Here is a 17,768-nt window from a genome sequence, read left to right on the forward strand (position 1 = left end):
GTACACTTGGGCACTCTGCAAAGTGCCAAAAACAGGTTCACTGTACTGCCTTTAACTGTTGCAGAATAGCGACAGGCCTCTACTTTCTATAGAGACCTGCAAGTAGCCCTTTGAATAGAGCGTTGTATGCATTAGGCATTGCTCTATACAAGAGGGGGAGTAGAGGGGAGGTATGTAGGCGTCCCCCTCCTGGCCCTAGCTTATGGGTCATTTAGTAAGGATAAGGCTGAGCATCGTGATTCTGCAGTCTGCTCCATATTTTTAACGTGCAGTATTCCCCAGGCACAAATGCTTATTACTAAGGGGTGCACTCTTGTACCCTAGCAAAAGTAAATTATCTCTTTTGGATTCCAAGTTACAAGACATTTAGTACCTTTAATACTGAACCAAGAAAATTTCTCTCTCGTGGTGACAGAAAGTGCTATTATTAAGGCAATCCAAGACCAAATAATGGCGATTAGTTTCCATGAGTACAAGATAATTAGTAGCAACATACCTGTTTTAATACTTCTATTAGGACTAATGAAAAAATAAAATCAATGGCCAGATCTCTTCGTTCCATCAAGTAATCTTTCTGCTGTTCATCGCTGCAAAAGAGATGACCCAGAATTATTATGGCAGGGGTGATGCAGTAATAGTGAGGATGAGTGCATTCTTGGCCAGGAGACAGATATGATATAACAAAGTCCCACTGTTTGGACTCATCGGGATCAAATCCTTGGCAATGTCTGCACTGCTCTAAAACTTTGCAATAATAAAAGCAAGTGCCCGCTTTGCCACTATGGCTTAATACAGTGAGGCAAACTTACATGTCAGTATATGTGCCATGTAAGGGCTCATTTACAATACCCCACACATTGTGCAAAGTACAATAAAAGGCCAAAATAAAGCATATTTACCACTTTGTTCACTGTGTGGGGGATTGTGCAAATATGCCTCCCTGCACTAGGCAGCACTTGATTCAAGGGTGGCAGGCAGTGAGAGGCATGTATAAATCCCCCCTAACACCCCCTACCTTGTGCGTCATTCAGAGGTGCAAGGTACAGAGCAGAGGCATGCTGCTCCTTTATTTTTTCATCTGGCAGTGGAACATGAGTGCCTATGGGGTGTGCCCTTGTGCCCCTGCATTGGATCCCCCAGGGCACTATAAATGACCCCTTAAGTCTTTTAGGTTAATATAAGGTAACGTTTGTTTGCCCAAGTCTAGCAACCCATAGCAACCAATGAGATGTTAGCCTTTAAACAGGTAACCAGTAAACATTACCTGCTGAATGGTTGCCAGGGGCAGACTATGCACCTTTTGTTACATTCCATCAGTTTAAACTCTATGCACAAAGAGCAGCTACTGTCAGCCTTACAGATGAAACAATGGTCTACAGCATTTAAATGGCAGTGGGAAACTTGTTTCTTCTTTATGTTCCTGGGAAGCCCAGCTTTTTGCTTGCTCTGCTATTGCCCCAGGGATATTCTGTTGATCAGAAATGATGAATTCTGAATTACGCACCTAATCTCCTAGGGAAATATAGATTCCTTGAAGAGTATGCTGCTCTTTGGTTCTACCCATAAGTACAAACTGCATCATAAACCCCTCTGGTGGTAAAATATCTCATTTTACACTGACATTTTTAAGATGGGCTTTATGACGGGAAAATATCTGTAATCATGTTGCTATGCCTATAAAAGCAATATTCATTTTAGAACTGCAATCCATATGAAATAAAGAGTCTATGCCCAAGGCTAAATACTGGAGAAAGAAATAACTTGTTCACTTTTATGACTTCTTAAGATTCTACACTTTTATTCCAAGTCTATTGTATAAACTGCTGAAAAAATCGGGTTGGGGTAAATGAAACCCCAGAATGTATTTTTAAATCTGGAGCAGACACAAACGTCATTTATGTCATATGGTTCAGAATTTGCCTAATTTTGCAGTATTAAACAATAAACATTCACTAAAGAGGACATTTCTTTAAGTCAAGGGTAAGTTTAGGTTACGTACTATGAAACCCTAACATATAGAGATACAATAATTTGGCCTGGTCACCAAACAAGTGGATCTTTTACGGATTTCACAGTACAAGTGAAGGCAAAATGGGTCTGATTCCTACATTCGACCTTTGGGAAACTAATCAGATGATGGTGTGGGGCTATGCAATATAATTGGCCTTGGACCTCTACACAGCCAAATATGTTTCTTAGCCAACCAAATCTTCCACCTGGCCTCAACCATATCTAAACATCCCAATCAAATATCATTTTGGCTCTATAAATGGGTCAACGGGTTACCAATTTAGTTAAACAAGAGGCTTTCATTAAACCAAGGATGTGGTGTTAAATTAAATGTTTAAAAATGGGATTTGGACATAGTGGCAATAGGGTGGGAAATGGAAAAACTATGTGGGAACGAGACCAGACAAAAAGGAGAAGGATGGGACAGAATGGAACTGGGGTAGGAGACAGGCCTCCATATGTAATTGGTGGGCCAATAAGCAACTTACTTGCTCAAAACATTCTGTAAACTCTGATTCATCATGTGTAAATGAGGATTCGGTGGGTAACTGGTATTACAGTATGATTTTACTCAGACTCTAGGTCATTCGCTGCCTATAATTATTTACACTACAGATTTGAGTGGACTTGTATTTTAATGTTACTTGAAGGTCACGAAGAACCAATGCAGTCATGGATATTCATGTATCAGTAGTTTAATACCTTTTGGACTTGGTGTTTGTCCTAGGCCTGTATTCATGTGACTCGTCTTCGATTCCATTCTGCCGTTTGTACCAGTCAAACAAGGTGCGCAATATAGATGGCAAGCAATATTCTGACAGGGAGCTCATAGAACTTATTACCTGCGGACAGAGTAAGAGCAGTGTTAAGTCTGAAAATCAATGGCAGGACTACACAAATACAAAGTAGAAAAATTAGTCACATTTAATGCCATGCCTGGGGGCTAACAAGCTCTTTTGCTTGCCAAAACATTTTAACCTCCTGTTTGTTACATTTTTGTAAGCCCCTTCTTTGATATAAATTATAGTAAAATCCTGTGCACTAAATGAGGTGGAGGAAATAGTAACCATAAAGAAAAAGAGAAGGATGGGACCTAGATTCTGTGTTCATGTACTGTATGATCAATTTCTTTCAGTATAGACAGAGTAGGAGCTTCTTTCTAAAGTTTGAGCCTGTTACTGGGTATCAGAATCTGTGTTGGGATGATCAAGTGGGCCACCTTACTACAGCCCACAATCTGGGTTGAAAAATGGAGCAATCCAACAAGTTCAGCCCTTTAGCACATCTCCCAGCATCACTAACCCAGGTCACATGAAAGCTAATTTCTAATTCCTGCCATGGGTTCCTTACAGTCTGCTACTATGGGTTTCTTAGCAAAGCTTGTCATATACAGTATATCTAAATGTCTGGCTTGATGGACCAATATGCAACCCTCTTGCATCTCAGTTGGTCTGTTCATCTGTCAGTGCTTCTTGCCAGTGGGCGCATGGTACATTGCCAGATAAAAAAGTAAAGAGGAACAGTAGTTAGCATTTGGCCATTCCCAAGTATGGCCAATTGACAGATATGCCTTGGATACCCTGAAGGGTCAGCTCTATATGACCACTAAACTAAGCAATTTTTTTACACACTCTGCCCTTGCACACAATAGGGCTCATTTACATCTGGCAAGCGAAGTGTGCAACTTGCTTTTTTCCCCCACAGTCAGTTGCGTGTAAACTGCTTTCAAAAAAGTTATTTGCATCAAGATGCGCTCCTTGCACTTCTGTATAGTTGAGCTCAGCTCCCCTCAGTTCATTCTGATTTCCGCTGCTGCACTTAATGACACAGGGGAACCCTAGAGCTACCATCATCTCTTTACCAGAGAGTAATTCCAGGATTCCCTCGGCACCCTTCATAAATAGGTGCAGCACACTTGGGCCAAAAGAATTGGGCGCGAATGTAACACACAGGCAAACACTGGAAATGACGCCAGGCTGACAGAGAACATTTGACACAACTACGGCCAATTTGGCACAAAGCTCATGCGCAGTTGAATCCATTTTTGGCGAATCGGGCACAACTGCAGTAGGTGCAGGGTGATTGTGTCAATAGAGTCACCTGTTTTTGTATGACACTGGAATTCTTGGAAAAAACATGGGGATTGTACTCAAAATTGCACTTTGCACACTGCGTCAAGGTAAAAGAATGCTTGCCTGAATTGTATAACTTACAATTTTTCACCAATATTCAGTAGGAGCAGGTACGCTTAGTAAATGAGGTTTGACATGTTTTCTAAGTTTTGTTTGTTTCTTTGTATGATATATTTGTATGAATAAGAAACCAGAAGGGTGCTGCATGCTCAAGGTACAGCCTTATCAAGTATTTATAATAAACCAACACAATAGTTCCTTGCAAAGAGCTCCATGACAAAGCCACATTATCCTTCGAGAGGCTCATTAACTATTCTATTCACTTCAGAATAAGCCCGCTCCATTGTACAGATCAGCACCCAAGCTGCACACAGGGCAGACTTTCAGTGACTGACGTAGGAATGTGGTGGGGAAATCTAAAGCTGTGGAGTCATTCTGTTCCAGAGCAATCATCATTATGTTCCTTTGATTACGCAGAATGAGAGAGCTCTGCACTAATTGTTATTCCAATAAAAATGGAACAAGTAAACACTTATGGCAAAATTGCCTTCTGGAGAGAATCATCCATCTAACTAAAAATAGCCATGTTACTGAAATTATCATTTAAGCCCCAGATAGCTAACTACTGGAAACAAGTATAAATAAAATGCTGGCACCGATTAAAGGCAATGTAAACCCCAAAATACAATTTTATCCCAAGAAACTGTGAAGCTTGCCATACACACGAGCTGCCGACTCGGCCCCTTCAAACTGCGTATGGAAACCATGAGAGGCCCTGCCTGATTAATATCTTTGACAAGTGACAAGTATACATTTGGGACGAACTCTTCCTTTCACTCTTCCCGCCCGCAACCTAACTATGCCCCGTACGCCCCGCTTCTTCCTCCAGCAGATTATACCTGGGTACAAGAGCAAATATAGTACAATAAAGCAGAAAAGTGTAAGCACTCACAGGATTTTAATTATTTTAAAAAAAAAGGTACTTTATTGGTATTTATTTTAATTATTAAAACTTAGCAGTAGCGGCTGCATTTCTCACCCTAGGCTTATACTCGAGTCAATAAGTTTTTCCAGTTTTCTTAGGTACCTCGGCTTATATTCGGATCGGCTTATACTCGAGTATATACGGTACATTTTATTACAAAATATGAAAAAGGAACATTAAAGACCTCAACGTTTCAGTCCCCCACAGGGACTTTTGTCAGGAGGCAGAGAAAAGACCATATATATATACCTGTAATATATTCCCACACCATGTTTCTCAACCCTTTCTCCTTGCAGATTGTAAGCTCTTTTGGGCAGGGCTCTCTTCACCTCTTGTATCGGTTATTGATTGCTTTATATGTTACTCTGTATGTCCAATGTATGAAACCCACTTATTGTACAGCGCTGCAAAATATGTTGGAGCTTTATAAATAAAGTTTTATTAATAATATATATATATATATATATATATAATTAAATGCTAAAAATAAAAATTGGAGGGAATTGGGGGTGTTGTGGTACCTTTTGTATAGAACCCCCCCCAAAGGTGCGAGACGAGATTCCAGGTCCACACCAAGGGTAGAACTGACCCAAAATGCAGCCCTGACTCCAGTTTGGCACTGCTGTTTGTTACTTTTTATTCTCTGCCCTAATAGTTCTGACTTTTGAAACAATCTATCACAATACAGCTGATCAGACCATGAGAGACTGACTTTTGCTATACAGTTTCAAATGCAGAAGCAGCAGTGCAGATTACGTAGTTACATTTGCAAATAACATTAAACCCACTGAAAACAGTTAATGAATGTATATTTGAAGCTGCTCAAAATAACATTTTCTTTCAACAGAAAAAAAAGTTGGGTTTACATTCCCTTTAACCTGTACAATGCATTAGTAACATGACATCAGTCAGATCCATATAAATTCCCGTATACTGTGTAACTAAGGATTGCCAGCGCACCCATTGTGGCACCATCAGAGTGGTCAGTGATATATGTAGCCTCTTCACAAAACAGGGATTTACAGCCCATGAGTAACACTTTATAGTGAATGAGAACTGTTCCTGTGCTGACTAGGAATAATTCAGCTTTCACAGCCCAAAAGGATCAGGAATCCTATCCAAACATCTCCTGCTAAACAGACTGTCACTTTATTGAGGTGTAACTTATTGCTCTGTGCCAGTAACATGGGGCACTGCTGTGCATAATGACTTCATTCAGCTTCAAACATAACGTGATTCATTCCCAAACACATACAGACCCTTTTACTTTCAGCATGGACGGAAGATGCTTGTGGAAGGAAAAAAGGTCAGCGTACACGCGTGCACATACACACACACACATATATATATGTACTTTATCCTCTCCCTGTGCTCTTTTAAGTCACAGCAGGAAGGAAGGGTGGGATTTGAGAAAGAAAATGAATGACTAAAGAGAACAGGAAGGGAGGAAAGTCTCGCCAGCCAGTTGGTTACTCCTTTCGTTTATTGGAAGTGAAGCCGAGGAAGGCATGAATTCGAGCTCTGTGCTAGATGGGAAAGGGAGGCTGCTCCTGGATAAATATCTACTTGTTGCCCAAAATGATCACGTTCTTCCATCATAAATGAGCAGCTTACAGCTCGGGGGGATATCAGGTCCATGCGACAACATGGATTTTTAAAGAATCCATTCATGTAACTTTAAAATGCCATTTAAGCTGGAGATTTTCTAATATTTAACTTGGCATCTGTAACATTTAGAGCTTTAGAACAAATAAAAAAATAAAAAGGCAAAGTTGTTAACTATTTCCAGCAAATTGTCACAATATTTATTCACAAAAAAACATATCAATGGTGTCAGTATTAGGTATATTAAGGGGGATGGGTAATATAGAGGGGCCATTTAATAGGCTGTATTTTTGAGGAGCAGGGTGGCATGTAGTCACCTCCCTCCCGCCTAGGGTTGCCACATTTTCTGGCAAAAAATTCCAGTCTTCCTGTATTTTTATCTTTCCTTAATATCAGTAATATTGGTATAAAGCATCATATTTACCAGCCAGGCCAGTAAAATACCAGACTAGGGTTGCCACCCAGCTGGTAAATTTTTAATATCTTAAAGATTAGCCCCTGGCCCACCCCCAATCGGTCCCTATCTTACCTACTTCCTACCCCAACCTGCTCCATAACCAGTCCTCTACACACCATTGTGGATAACTGTTTATTATGTTACAGATGGACCTATTCTAAGAAAATCTGCAGTTAGTCTTCATGTATTAGCCTTTCCATTCTAGCCTGCAACTGAAAATGTTAATAACCCATTGGGGTCACTCATTGCTTGTATTTTTGAGTGGGTTTGGTTACATTTTGGAGGGCTATAAAAATCTTTAGGAGGGCAACATCTGACCAACTGACTGGCAGCTGGCCAATCACAGTCTATAGTTTTAAAAAAAAAAACAACTTCAAATCAGTTCTCATACAAAAAAGTGGCTGTAACATTTTTTATGAACACTTCAGGAACAATCTTTCTATTTGGATGATCATATCCCTTTAAAACTCCCGGTGAGTTGCTCCTAAAATAGCCTGGTGGGCGAGGGCCAGATTCCCTTTCCCCTATGCTTGTATGTTCAGCATCATTATCTGCTCACACTTAGTCTCCCGTGGTGCTCAAGCTGTGTGTGACTTTATCAGTCGGAGTACAGAGGGTTATCTCACTCAGCATTAATTCCGCTTCCTTAACTGATGAAAGGAGCAAGGCCCCCCAATCGGTTGGAAAGAAAACTTTAGTTTGGACAAGTTTAAACCCCCTGCCTTTCGGGTTATTCCGTTTTAGGCTATTTAAAGTGCTCACATTTATTCTAACAGGCGGCCAGACGTTACCTTTCCATGTACTGTTACTCAGTTGCAATAACAAGTCCGAGAGAGGCTTGGGTGGGTCGCACTTATGAAATCACAGAGCTAAAAATATTCATTGTATAAAGGAAAATACACCAGTGTTTTAGAGCAGGGGAGGCAGCTCAGAAGGTGGGAAGCAATTTATGTAGATTGCTATGAAACAATTTCCTTTTTCCATCTATTTTATGAAAAAAAATGACCTTTGCAAATAACGTCATTAACTGCAATTTCCATGGCACACCGAAAATATTGCCTTAGCTGATATCCAATGATCAGCCAGCTCCTAATATCCAAGCCTGTTATAATTCACAGACATGTCAGGTTAAAAAGCCACAAATCTTGACAAACACAATATATTTCACTGTACTTTCACTGTACTGTAGTCGGGTACAATCTGCTGTTCCTTGTAAGCAATCATTAGATGCCTGCTACATGTAAAGATTCCAATGAACTGTACGGCTGGCTGTGCTCATGAACCCCCAAATGACCAGTCTGGCAGCTTAGCATGTAGTAATTATCTATATTAATTGCTAACCAGCCTTATATATTTATATACCGTATATAGTGAGTGGGTCCCTAAGCTCATATTGACGGCAGGACATCTAAACATTGCATGGGACAGTTATTCTAACCCACGGGTTGGGACCCAAAATTGTGTCCCCATGATCCCCTTTGACACAGTGAAATTTCTTGTACAACAGTTAATGGTAAAAAGAGAGAGGTAATTAAATCAATCCCCCATTTTGGGTAACGAGGAGGAATCCCACATTTAATATGGGTCATTTTAATAATACAGATTGACGCCTTAATTATATATCTTTTCTTCTTTATACTAAGTTAATCAGTTAAACTCTGAATTGGTTGTGCCAAATATCCACATAGCGTACATATTTGGTTCTCCTGGGCAATATGAAGGCAAAGCCCAATTAGGGCTAACCTCTAGCTAGTACGTGTGCAAAGCAGCATTCTTTCAATTACTGTTCTGCAGTCAAGGGACCATTACTGTAACACTTTGCTGCAACATAAAGCTTACATTCCTTTCAACTTTATCATCCATTAAACAGCAAAAATGAAATGTCATTGTGGTTATTTGCAATTAAAAAAAAATACAAAGAAGCCTGAGTCTCTTTTTATTTTTAAAATCCCTGTATTTGAAGCAGAAATGAACATTGTAAAGGACATATAACTAGAGGGGGCAGGGATCAAGTATTTCTGTGTCCACACCACTGACATATACTAATATATTTTATGAACACATTTAGAAAAACAGTGTCCTGTAAAGGTTTACTAAAGCTTTAATCATATATTATGTCAGCTTAAGGGTAAAGACACAAAGAGCTATGTAATGTAAAACCAATGAGAGGCATTAAAAGGATTCTGTCATGATATTTCTGGGGTACTATTTATTTCTAAATTACACTGTTTACATTGCAAATAATTCACTTTACAATTTAAAATGTTATTCTTGAACCAACAAATGTATTTTTATTAGTTGTAATATTGGTTTGTAGGCGCCATCTCAGTGCATTGTGCCTGAGTTTGAGCTTTCAGAAGGAGCCAGCGCTACACATTAGAACTGCTTTCAGGTAACCTATTGTTTTCCTACTCCCATGTAACTGGAGGAGTCCCAAGGCGGACTTGGATTTCTTACTATTGAGTGCTATTCTGATACCTACTGGGAGCTGCTATCTTCCCATTGTTCTGCTGATCGGCTGATGGGAGGGGGGAATATCACTCCAACTTGCAGCTCAGCAGTAAGTGAAGTGAGACTGAAGTTTATCAGAGTCACATGAAGTTTATAAAAGTCACATGGCTATGGCACCCTGGGAAATGCAGAATATGGCTAACCCTGTGTGAAATTTCAAAATTTAATATAAAAAAAATCTGTTAGTGCTTTTAAAAAACAGATTTTAATGCAGGATTCTGCTGGAGAAGCTCTTTTAACTGATGCATTTTGAAAAAAAAAACATTTTTTTCCAATGACAGTATTCCTTTAAGTAGATATGGTGTTGCATCATAGTGCTGTAATGCAGAATAATGATGAGTGCAACACACTTACAATACATTGAAAGCATACAGCAATTAGTAACAACACACAAAACATTAGGTAATACCACACCAGCCCTAACCACGGATTTCCTTATTCTGACAAGGGCGGAGGGCTGTGCTTCTGACAGGCAGGGGAGCAGGGTGTAGCCCACAAGGGTATTTTGCCAACTCCATAACACTATAAGATCATTTTAAATTGATCATGTACCACAAGCATAGCAAAGAGCGGGACAGCAAGTCTGTGCATCCATTTAACTGGATTCCCTGCAACCCAAGGCACCCAGAGACTTGCTGGGGATACTAGAAGCTGCTGTACAATAGGCAACAAGTCAGACAGTGCTGCACTATAGCAACAGAAACTGACTGGCTGCAGCCTTTCTGCTTCCTGTGAGGGCCATGACATGAGATAACACAGTAATATATACCAGGCGCCTGTAAATGAGGGCATCTTGGCACTGAACATGGCATACAAACACTGACTTTGTTTGATTAGTCTTGTGTGAGGCGGCGATTAAAATACAAACAATATAATCATGCTGCTGATTAATCATACTTCTCTCTGTAATGGAAGGCAGTGCTGGCAAATGTACAGATTATTCCCTGCTGTATGAGAGAAATAACTCATTCACAGGGCCCCTCAGAGCCAACTTCCTGTGCCAGCGCAGAAGCATCCATGTTACCTATTAATCCAGGACTCATACAGTAAGGATGAATGCCCACGAGAAGGTGTTTCACTAAAAGCAGGACAAGGTCAGGCTAAAAAGGCTGCTTTTTTTAGTCACAGTTTGGCCTACTTGTCTCATATTTACTTTCCATGTGCAATGTTTCGCTATATTACCAGATAAGGTATAATGTACAGCCAATAAAATAGCTTCTGATTGTTTAGGCTATGGTCACATAGGGCTGATTCTTGGTCTGTAGATAAATCTTCCCCATCACTATGAAAAGCCTGCATCAGTGCGAGTGCAGCCATATATCCAAAAGCTGAGTGCAGGGGCTGATTTTCGGCCTAAGTTTATCCCCAGGCTGAGTATCAGTCCAGTCTGGCTTATGCCTCAATCAGTTTTCTACTACCCATAACACTCTTACACACAAGGCCAGTTTTACCGTAGCAAGACCATGTAAGAGAGGTCGGGGGGAAGGTATACTGACCACCATCCACCCAAAACAAAAGCAAAGGGTGAACTATCAAAGCATTATATTTAAAGGAAAACTATACGCCCAGAATCCAGAATGAATACTTAACCAACAGATTGTGCACCATGAATCATATGATCGCAGGAGGAAGCGCTTAAAGGAGAAGGAAAAGCTAAGTCACTTGGGGGTGCCAAAATGTTAGGTACCCCCAAGTGACTTGAATCGCTTACCTTCTACCCCAGGCTGGTGCCCCTGTTAGGAGAGAACAGCACCAGCCGGGGTAGCACAGATCGCTTCCTCCTTCATTCTTCGCTGCGCGCGCATGCGCAGTAGAGTGAATAGTGGAACCTGCAATGTTCAGGGATATATTACAATGTATAAAAAAAAACATGTTTACACATAATTTTACACATTTAATTTGGATCTTTGCAATCAGCAACCAGGCATATGTATGCCGGAAGCAACCTCTATTCCTAGGCCAGTGCTGATGTGCAGTGCCCAAGATGCCCAAGACTGCAGTCACAAACAACACTGTGTAGGTCTGGATTTCCCTACATATTAAATAGACATAGTTACATTCCAAATGCAGTTTCAAAGACGGTCTGGGTACAGTATGATGGTGCTAAATTATATCCTTCTTAAATGGTGCATTGGTCTGTCCCTAGCATTATCATGTTACTGCAGCCATAGAGCTACATGTATGATACACAGTAAGAGTGTACTAGACAGTACTAGACACAGTAAGAGTTTACTAGAGGATGAGAAAAAAGATGGAACTTACTTGATCAAACTGTGGATCCTCGCCTCTCTGAAGTGATTTTGTTAATGGTTTTTCCTGTAAAATAAATATTACAAGTTAAATAGAAAGATATATTGCAGTATTTGTTAGGTGTAGTAATTTTCTACACATAGTAAATTGTTTCGGAGATGCATCTGCGTGCAACAGGGGAGGCCATCAGCTTTGTACGATCAGGATTTTTGACTTGTGGATCTCCAAGCATTTATACTTACAAATGGCTGCCGTTATATTGCTTGCTCCTACGAAAATAAATCTTTACACGCTGAACAATTAATAGAACCCCTGGTGGTTATAAATATGGTAACTTTGCTACAGCCTGTTTTTAGTGAGGATCATTTGATAAATTGTTTTCTGGAAAATCCCAATGGCATTTTACTGCCTTTATGGCGGAAAATGATTGGAAGATACTGGAAAATCTGTGAAGGGTCAACAGAAAACAAATAACCTAATGTGCAAATGGGGAGAGGGTCTCCACTATGGGTGATTTGCTAATGAATATGGGCAAATATCTGCCCAACAATAACCTTTTGTAACCCCGGACAAAAACTTAGCAGGGATCAGAGCAATATACTTAAGGGTGGGAACAGCCTATGTTCAAACTAATATCTATTATGAGCACCCACACGCACAGCACGCATAACCAAGCAAAACAATAATGTGGCAATCACCTCTGAACAAGCTAGAGGAAATCATTACTCAGCTCTGATCATTTTCATATCATGTTTCGTTCAGAAAAAGCAATTTGTCACAGGCCACTCCAAAAATAACATCCCTCAGAACTCTTTCCCATGAACGCACACCAAGCCATGTGCTTGGTGTGATTACAACAACCATTCTTCTTTCCCATGGTGGCGATATTATATACACTACATGGCCAAATATATCTGGACACCTGCCTGTCTAACATCTCATTCCCAGAACAATGATAATAATATGGAGTTGGTCCTCCCTTTACTGCTAAAACAGCCCTCTGTACAGTTCTTGCTTTGTAGCATTGCATGTGGGAGTTTTAAGCCTTCTTGCCCTTCTATCTACACGCTTTGTGCAGTGCATACTCTGCAGTGTCTGCTGTGTCTCCTTAACCCAAAGGCTTGAGGTGCCACTTTTCTGTCTCCTTCTAAGCCAATAGGATGACCCATTTCTGGTGCTTCATTATCACTGACCATCTTAGTCAAGAGCCCTGTAGGGTGTACAGGTCTTCACTCTGCTAAGGTTTTCTCTTCCAGGTCTGTATTATTCTTGCTGCCACTGGGAGACTACAAGAATATAAAAAAATAGCCAAGCGGGTCACCCCCAAACCAAAAACAGCTTCTGAGAAGATGTGAAGACCACAAAGGTCTCTGATAACCTTCCCTGACCAGATGTGATAAAGGGAAAACAAAACTAATGCTCCCATAAGAGCTGGTTTAAATAAACTAGTCAATAAATGAGTATTAGTCCATAAATGTGCCAAGGTAGAGACACAATCTCCCAGCCAGATCAAAATATTTTTATAAATAGAAGGCATACTAATGATCCATACATCATTCCTACACTGAATGTAACACCATATTATGTTTATGGGTATGCAGCTTTTGCCCAGAGCTTTTAATACCCCTCAGCCCTTAAATATATTATATTTATAAAAAATGTGTTTATAATGTGTTCTGTATAAACATATCACAAATTTAGATCATTGTTACTGTCCCTTTAATTCTTTAAGTTCCACTCATTGTAGAATTTGGGGAGCAGGCAAAATGCAACATCGTTCTGATGCCATGCATTCCATGGTTCCAGGTTTTACTTTGATCTGTTCCATGCCACATGTTTACTGGCAACATACAGCATGACAAGATCAAAATACTTGAGAATGTTAAGAATTAAAGGGCAAGTCAAGACCTGTATACGTTAAATATATACTAAGTGTATTTAGGTTATAGCTTAGATATGGTGTACCAAGTCCCATATCCTGTATCCTTATTCCTCTTACATTATAACTTCCCATCTCAGTGTAATGGATGCACAATGTGCTGTCTTTGGTTGCATGCTACTATGAGTTTATGTGTACTGCTGACCAAACACTTTGCTATGGTCGCTAGAAAAATGTAGGAACCCAGAAGAGCTTAAAAAAGGTGTCTAACTTTATGGGAATATCAGTCAGAAAAATGTGTCATTAACATGGTGATATTTTCCATATTTCAATTACTTTTTGCATTTCTTTACAAACATGACTGCACAGACCCCTTATATCATAATACTAAAAGCACATGCCTATATTTGGTTGGGTCTTCTCTTGCCCTTTAACTGATATGAATTGGGTCTAAATCCATTTGTGCAATTCCAAAGCCTTTTGTCAGATTAAACAACGAATTGCAGCAACAGCATGAATTGGTACAGCCTCACCTGAACAGAATAATAACAAAATCTATTCTAAAAATATCATTTAATGACCTCTTCAAGCAAGGACTTTTCAGACTGTCTTTGCATAATCCCATAGTTTGCCATAGTCCCCTTGGATATAAGATATAAATACATACAAATAAACTTTTCGTATGTTAAAATGGCCTATTCTTAACATCACTTTAGTGGGACTTTCTGAAGCAAACATAAGGTCTAACAGATTGGCACCTTGGCTGGCAGGCCCAAACTGGCAATCTGTAGATTTTGGCTGTGTTTTGTCTGTATAATCTTATTCTATATTCACCTATACTAATGTACATACAAAGGCGGATGGTGATTTTTTTGTTTGGGGAGGCTAAAAATGTTGCTTATCTCTATGCAATGACAGTTACCCCACTTATACAGACAAGCTTTTTTTAAATGCGTTTTCCTGCACTGGATCTTGCATGTGTTTCAGCGCTGGGGAACACAAAAAGAAATGCAGGCCTGTATTTCCTATATGACTGTAGTCACTGTGGCACAGGCAAGCGTGGAATGCAGGTGGAATGCAACTTGCTGTCTTAGGAGCTTACCTGTGCCACACAGAGTACAGCCTAATAGGGTATATAGGCCTGCACACACATGAAAAGATCCAGCACAGGGAAACGCAGGGAAAAACACTTGTCTGTAAGAGCCATTAACATTTTTTTTTTAATTTTGTCATACACATATGTTGACAACTTTAAAATACTGAAATAAAAATGCAGTTTGGAGCAGTTAGGGTAACAGGAAAAAACATAAATTTTTTAAGAGTTGAAAATCCGATTTAAAATCAGAATTTCAGCTCTTAAAGCTACCAGGAGTGGCTTTTTGCTGCCCCTAGTAACTTGCAGGCTTATGGCAGCAGCGCCCCTGTCTTCAGGATATCCAGCTATTGCTGATCTGCAACTGCTTTCAGTCTTTAACTGCCATTGGCACTGGTCTGATATCTAGTGGGCTCTCATAGTTATTATCACAAGTATCAGGAATGTGTATCAATTGACTTCTTATTGCCAGTGGAAAGAAAGTGATTTTTCCTGTGACAGTTGCTTTCAGCTGCCATAGACTCAGTCCCACTAACTGTGACAGGGACAATCAGCCATAATTAAGGCAGGCCATTTCATAGCTGGTATCAAAATGAAAAAAGAGGATTGGTGGGGAAGGGTAAATGTAGCCACTGAAAAAGTAAAAACGGCTCTCAAGCTGCCCGTGCAACTGGCCGGGACATTAGTATGTGGGTTAAGTGACTTGTCCAAGGTCACAAGGTGCACCTAGGGTGGAATCGAACCCGAGTCACAGCGGGTCACCCCACCGAAGGCCGATTCCCTAACCACTAGGCTATCTGAGTCCTCCCACTTGTAGGAGGATCTTTTGGGTCTGTTGTCTGTTAGATATGACGGTTGGTGTGTCCTAACTTTGTGAACAAAACATGCAGGGTTAAAGCCGGCTGCTTGCACCAAGACCTGTATGAGTAGGGGACTGTTAAATAAGTAGAGAGATTGAATCTGGAAACTGTGCTGCACTATTCATAACATAAAAACAGACACAACATCTATTTGAAAAGTGTTTGACCTGAAAGCAGGTACTTGTATGGCTATTCAAGCTGGAGCCAATAAAGCCCAATGTGGGTTATATGAGAGACTTTCCATAGAAAGCTGGCTGGCCACTCTTATATCATGTATGTTTTCTGCTTTATAAATGTGTATATTGACAGACATATTGGTAGATAGTTTAGAAGCAGGATGGGCAAACAGGAACAGAGCTGCCAATCAGTGGGAAGTGCCAGAACATAAGAGACTTTTATCAGGGCTGCCATCAGAAACTTTGGGGCCCCATACAAGTTATTTATATGGGTCCCCCCATGAACTCAAGATGGCACTGGGCAGTGAGTGTGGCAGTGAGTAACACATGGGAAATGGCATATGGGTGAAAAGCCTGTTATGACCCGCATTACATGAGGGATATATGGGGATAGGAGAGAGGGTGGGGTTAATAGATGAACATAATGGTGGCATTGGTCCTTTACAGCTAAATTTGTTTTTTAACTCTGTTAAGTTCCATAACACTGTCTCTCTAAGAACACTTAATATGCGATTAATTCTAAACCAACAGCTGCCTTACAATCAACTCCCAGCATTTATTTTTAAGTTCTATAGATTGTCTCTTGCATTTTTCTGTCAACTCCCAGCCAGTCCAGCCATTATCAGCTTAATATCTCTCCAGTTCCAAAACTTAAACCCCCCACCATAACCAATTCCAGCTCAACATTTCTCCCATAAGCCTTAACAGAATTCATATTTCTAGCACCCCAAATCCTTTATCACTCCCTATCATTTCCTAGAAAGATGAATCCAAAAGAATCAGTTGCCACCTCAGACTTAACACTTCTGTACTTCTGATTTATATGAGCTGAAAATTAGATCTATTACAGCTATGTAAAACTTTGCCAGCACTCCTACAGTTCGGATATAGTACAAGACTATAAAAATAAATGATATATAAAGGAATATATGTGTGCTTATCTTACTAATAAGGTAAAGCAGCACCTTCTCCATCCGCCTATGTGTACATACAAAAAGGTGGCTGCAAGTCTGGACTGCGATTCAAAATAGGCCCTGTCTATAGAACTACATGGAGGCCCAAATAGCTCACAGGTCCAATATATAGTGCTTGTCTATGGCTTCTTATAGCAGCCCCTCTGACATTGCCATAGGTGCCAGTCTGTGCCTGGGTGGTGCAAAGAGGAATTACACGATAAAATAGTCATGGTTATTAGGTAAGATATACGTGTTTCTAAGGACTGTACTTACCAGGGGCTCTGCCATAATGATACGGATTTTTCTCTCTGCCTGGGTAGTGAAATTAGCAAACAAACTCTTTAGTATATATTCCCCAGGCTTGCTCTCGGGGTCGATATTAATGGGCAACATTGTGGGTGGCCCTTTTTCCCTCTGCGTGCTGGAAACTGGTTGGACTGGTGGTTTAAAGTATCCGTTGGATCCCACTGGAGAAGCTGCAAGACAAACAAAGGGGAACATTTTGTTTTTATTAGTGGGTGGTTCCAAGACACAGATGCACCTAAAGACAAGGCGCATGAGATCATTCCCATTCTTTGCGCCAGGCTGGTATTCTCTACAATAAAAATTACAGCACATTTCTCAGCCAGACCATATAACTAATGAACTACCTTGGCAGCTTCTTTGTAATGGTAATGTGAACATAGCTGGAATCAAACTGACACTACATATTTAGGCTCAAATACACTACACATTGTCATCTGATTGGAAGGTACCAATGTGTAAAAATTGCATATTTACCAATTTATAAGAAAATTTTCTGTATAAAATTCTACAGAAAAAAAGCAACAGCTACTTGAAAATGTTGTGTATAA

At 40.2% G+C, this 17,768-nt stretch overlaps 1 protein-coding gene across 8 annotated transcripts in view; it reads right to left on the reverse strand.

The window, feature by feature from the left end:
* fry (FRY microtubule binding protein) overlaps positions 1-17,768 on the reverse strand; it is a 214,357-nt gene that overhangs the window by 83,547 nt on the left and 113,042 nt on the right. For all 8 annotated transcript variants that reach the window (XM_031897245.1, XM_031897241.1, XM_031897243.1 and 5 more), the window contains 4 exons: positions 17,188-17,390; positions 11,963-12,016; positions 2,713-2,852; positions 497-587 (listed from right to left, as the gene is read on the reverse strand). In XM_031897245.1, the coding sequence (XP_031753105.1) occupies positions 497-587; positions 2,713-2,852; positions 11,963-12,016; positions 17,188-17,307 (405 nt within the window). In that variant the 5' untranslated portion in view covers positions 17,308-17,390. The remainder of the gene's footprint in view (positions 1-496; positions 588-2,712; positions 2,853-11,962; positions 12,017-17,187; positions 17,391-17,768) is intronic.

This window comes from Xenopus tropicalis, chromosome 2, assembly GCF_000004195.4.
Source record: "Xenopus tropicalis strain Nigerian chromosome 2, UCB_Xtro_10.0, whole genome shotgun sequence".
Taxonomy (NCBI): domain Eukaryota; kingdom Metazoa; phylum Chordata; class Amphibia; order Anura; family Pipidae; genus Xenopus; species Xenopus tropicalis.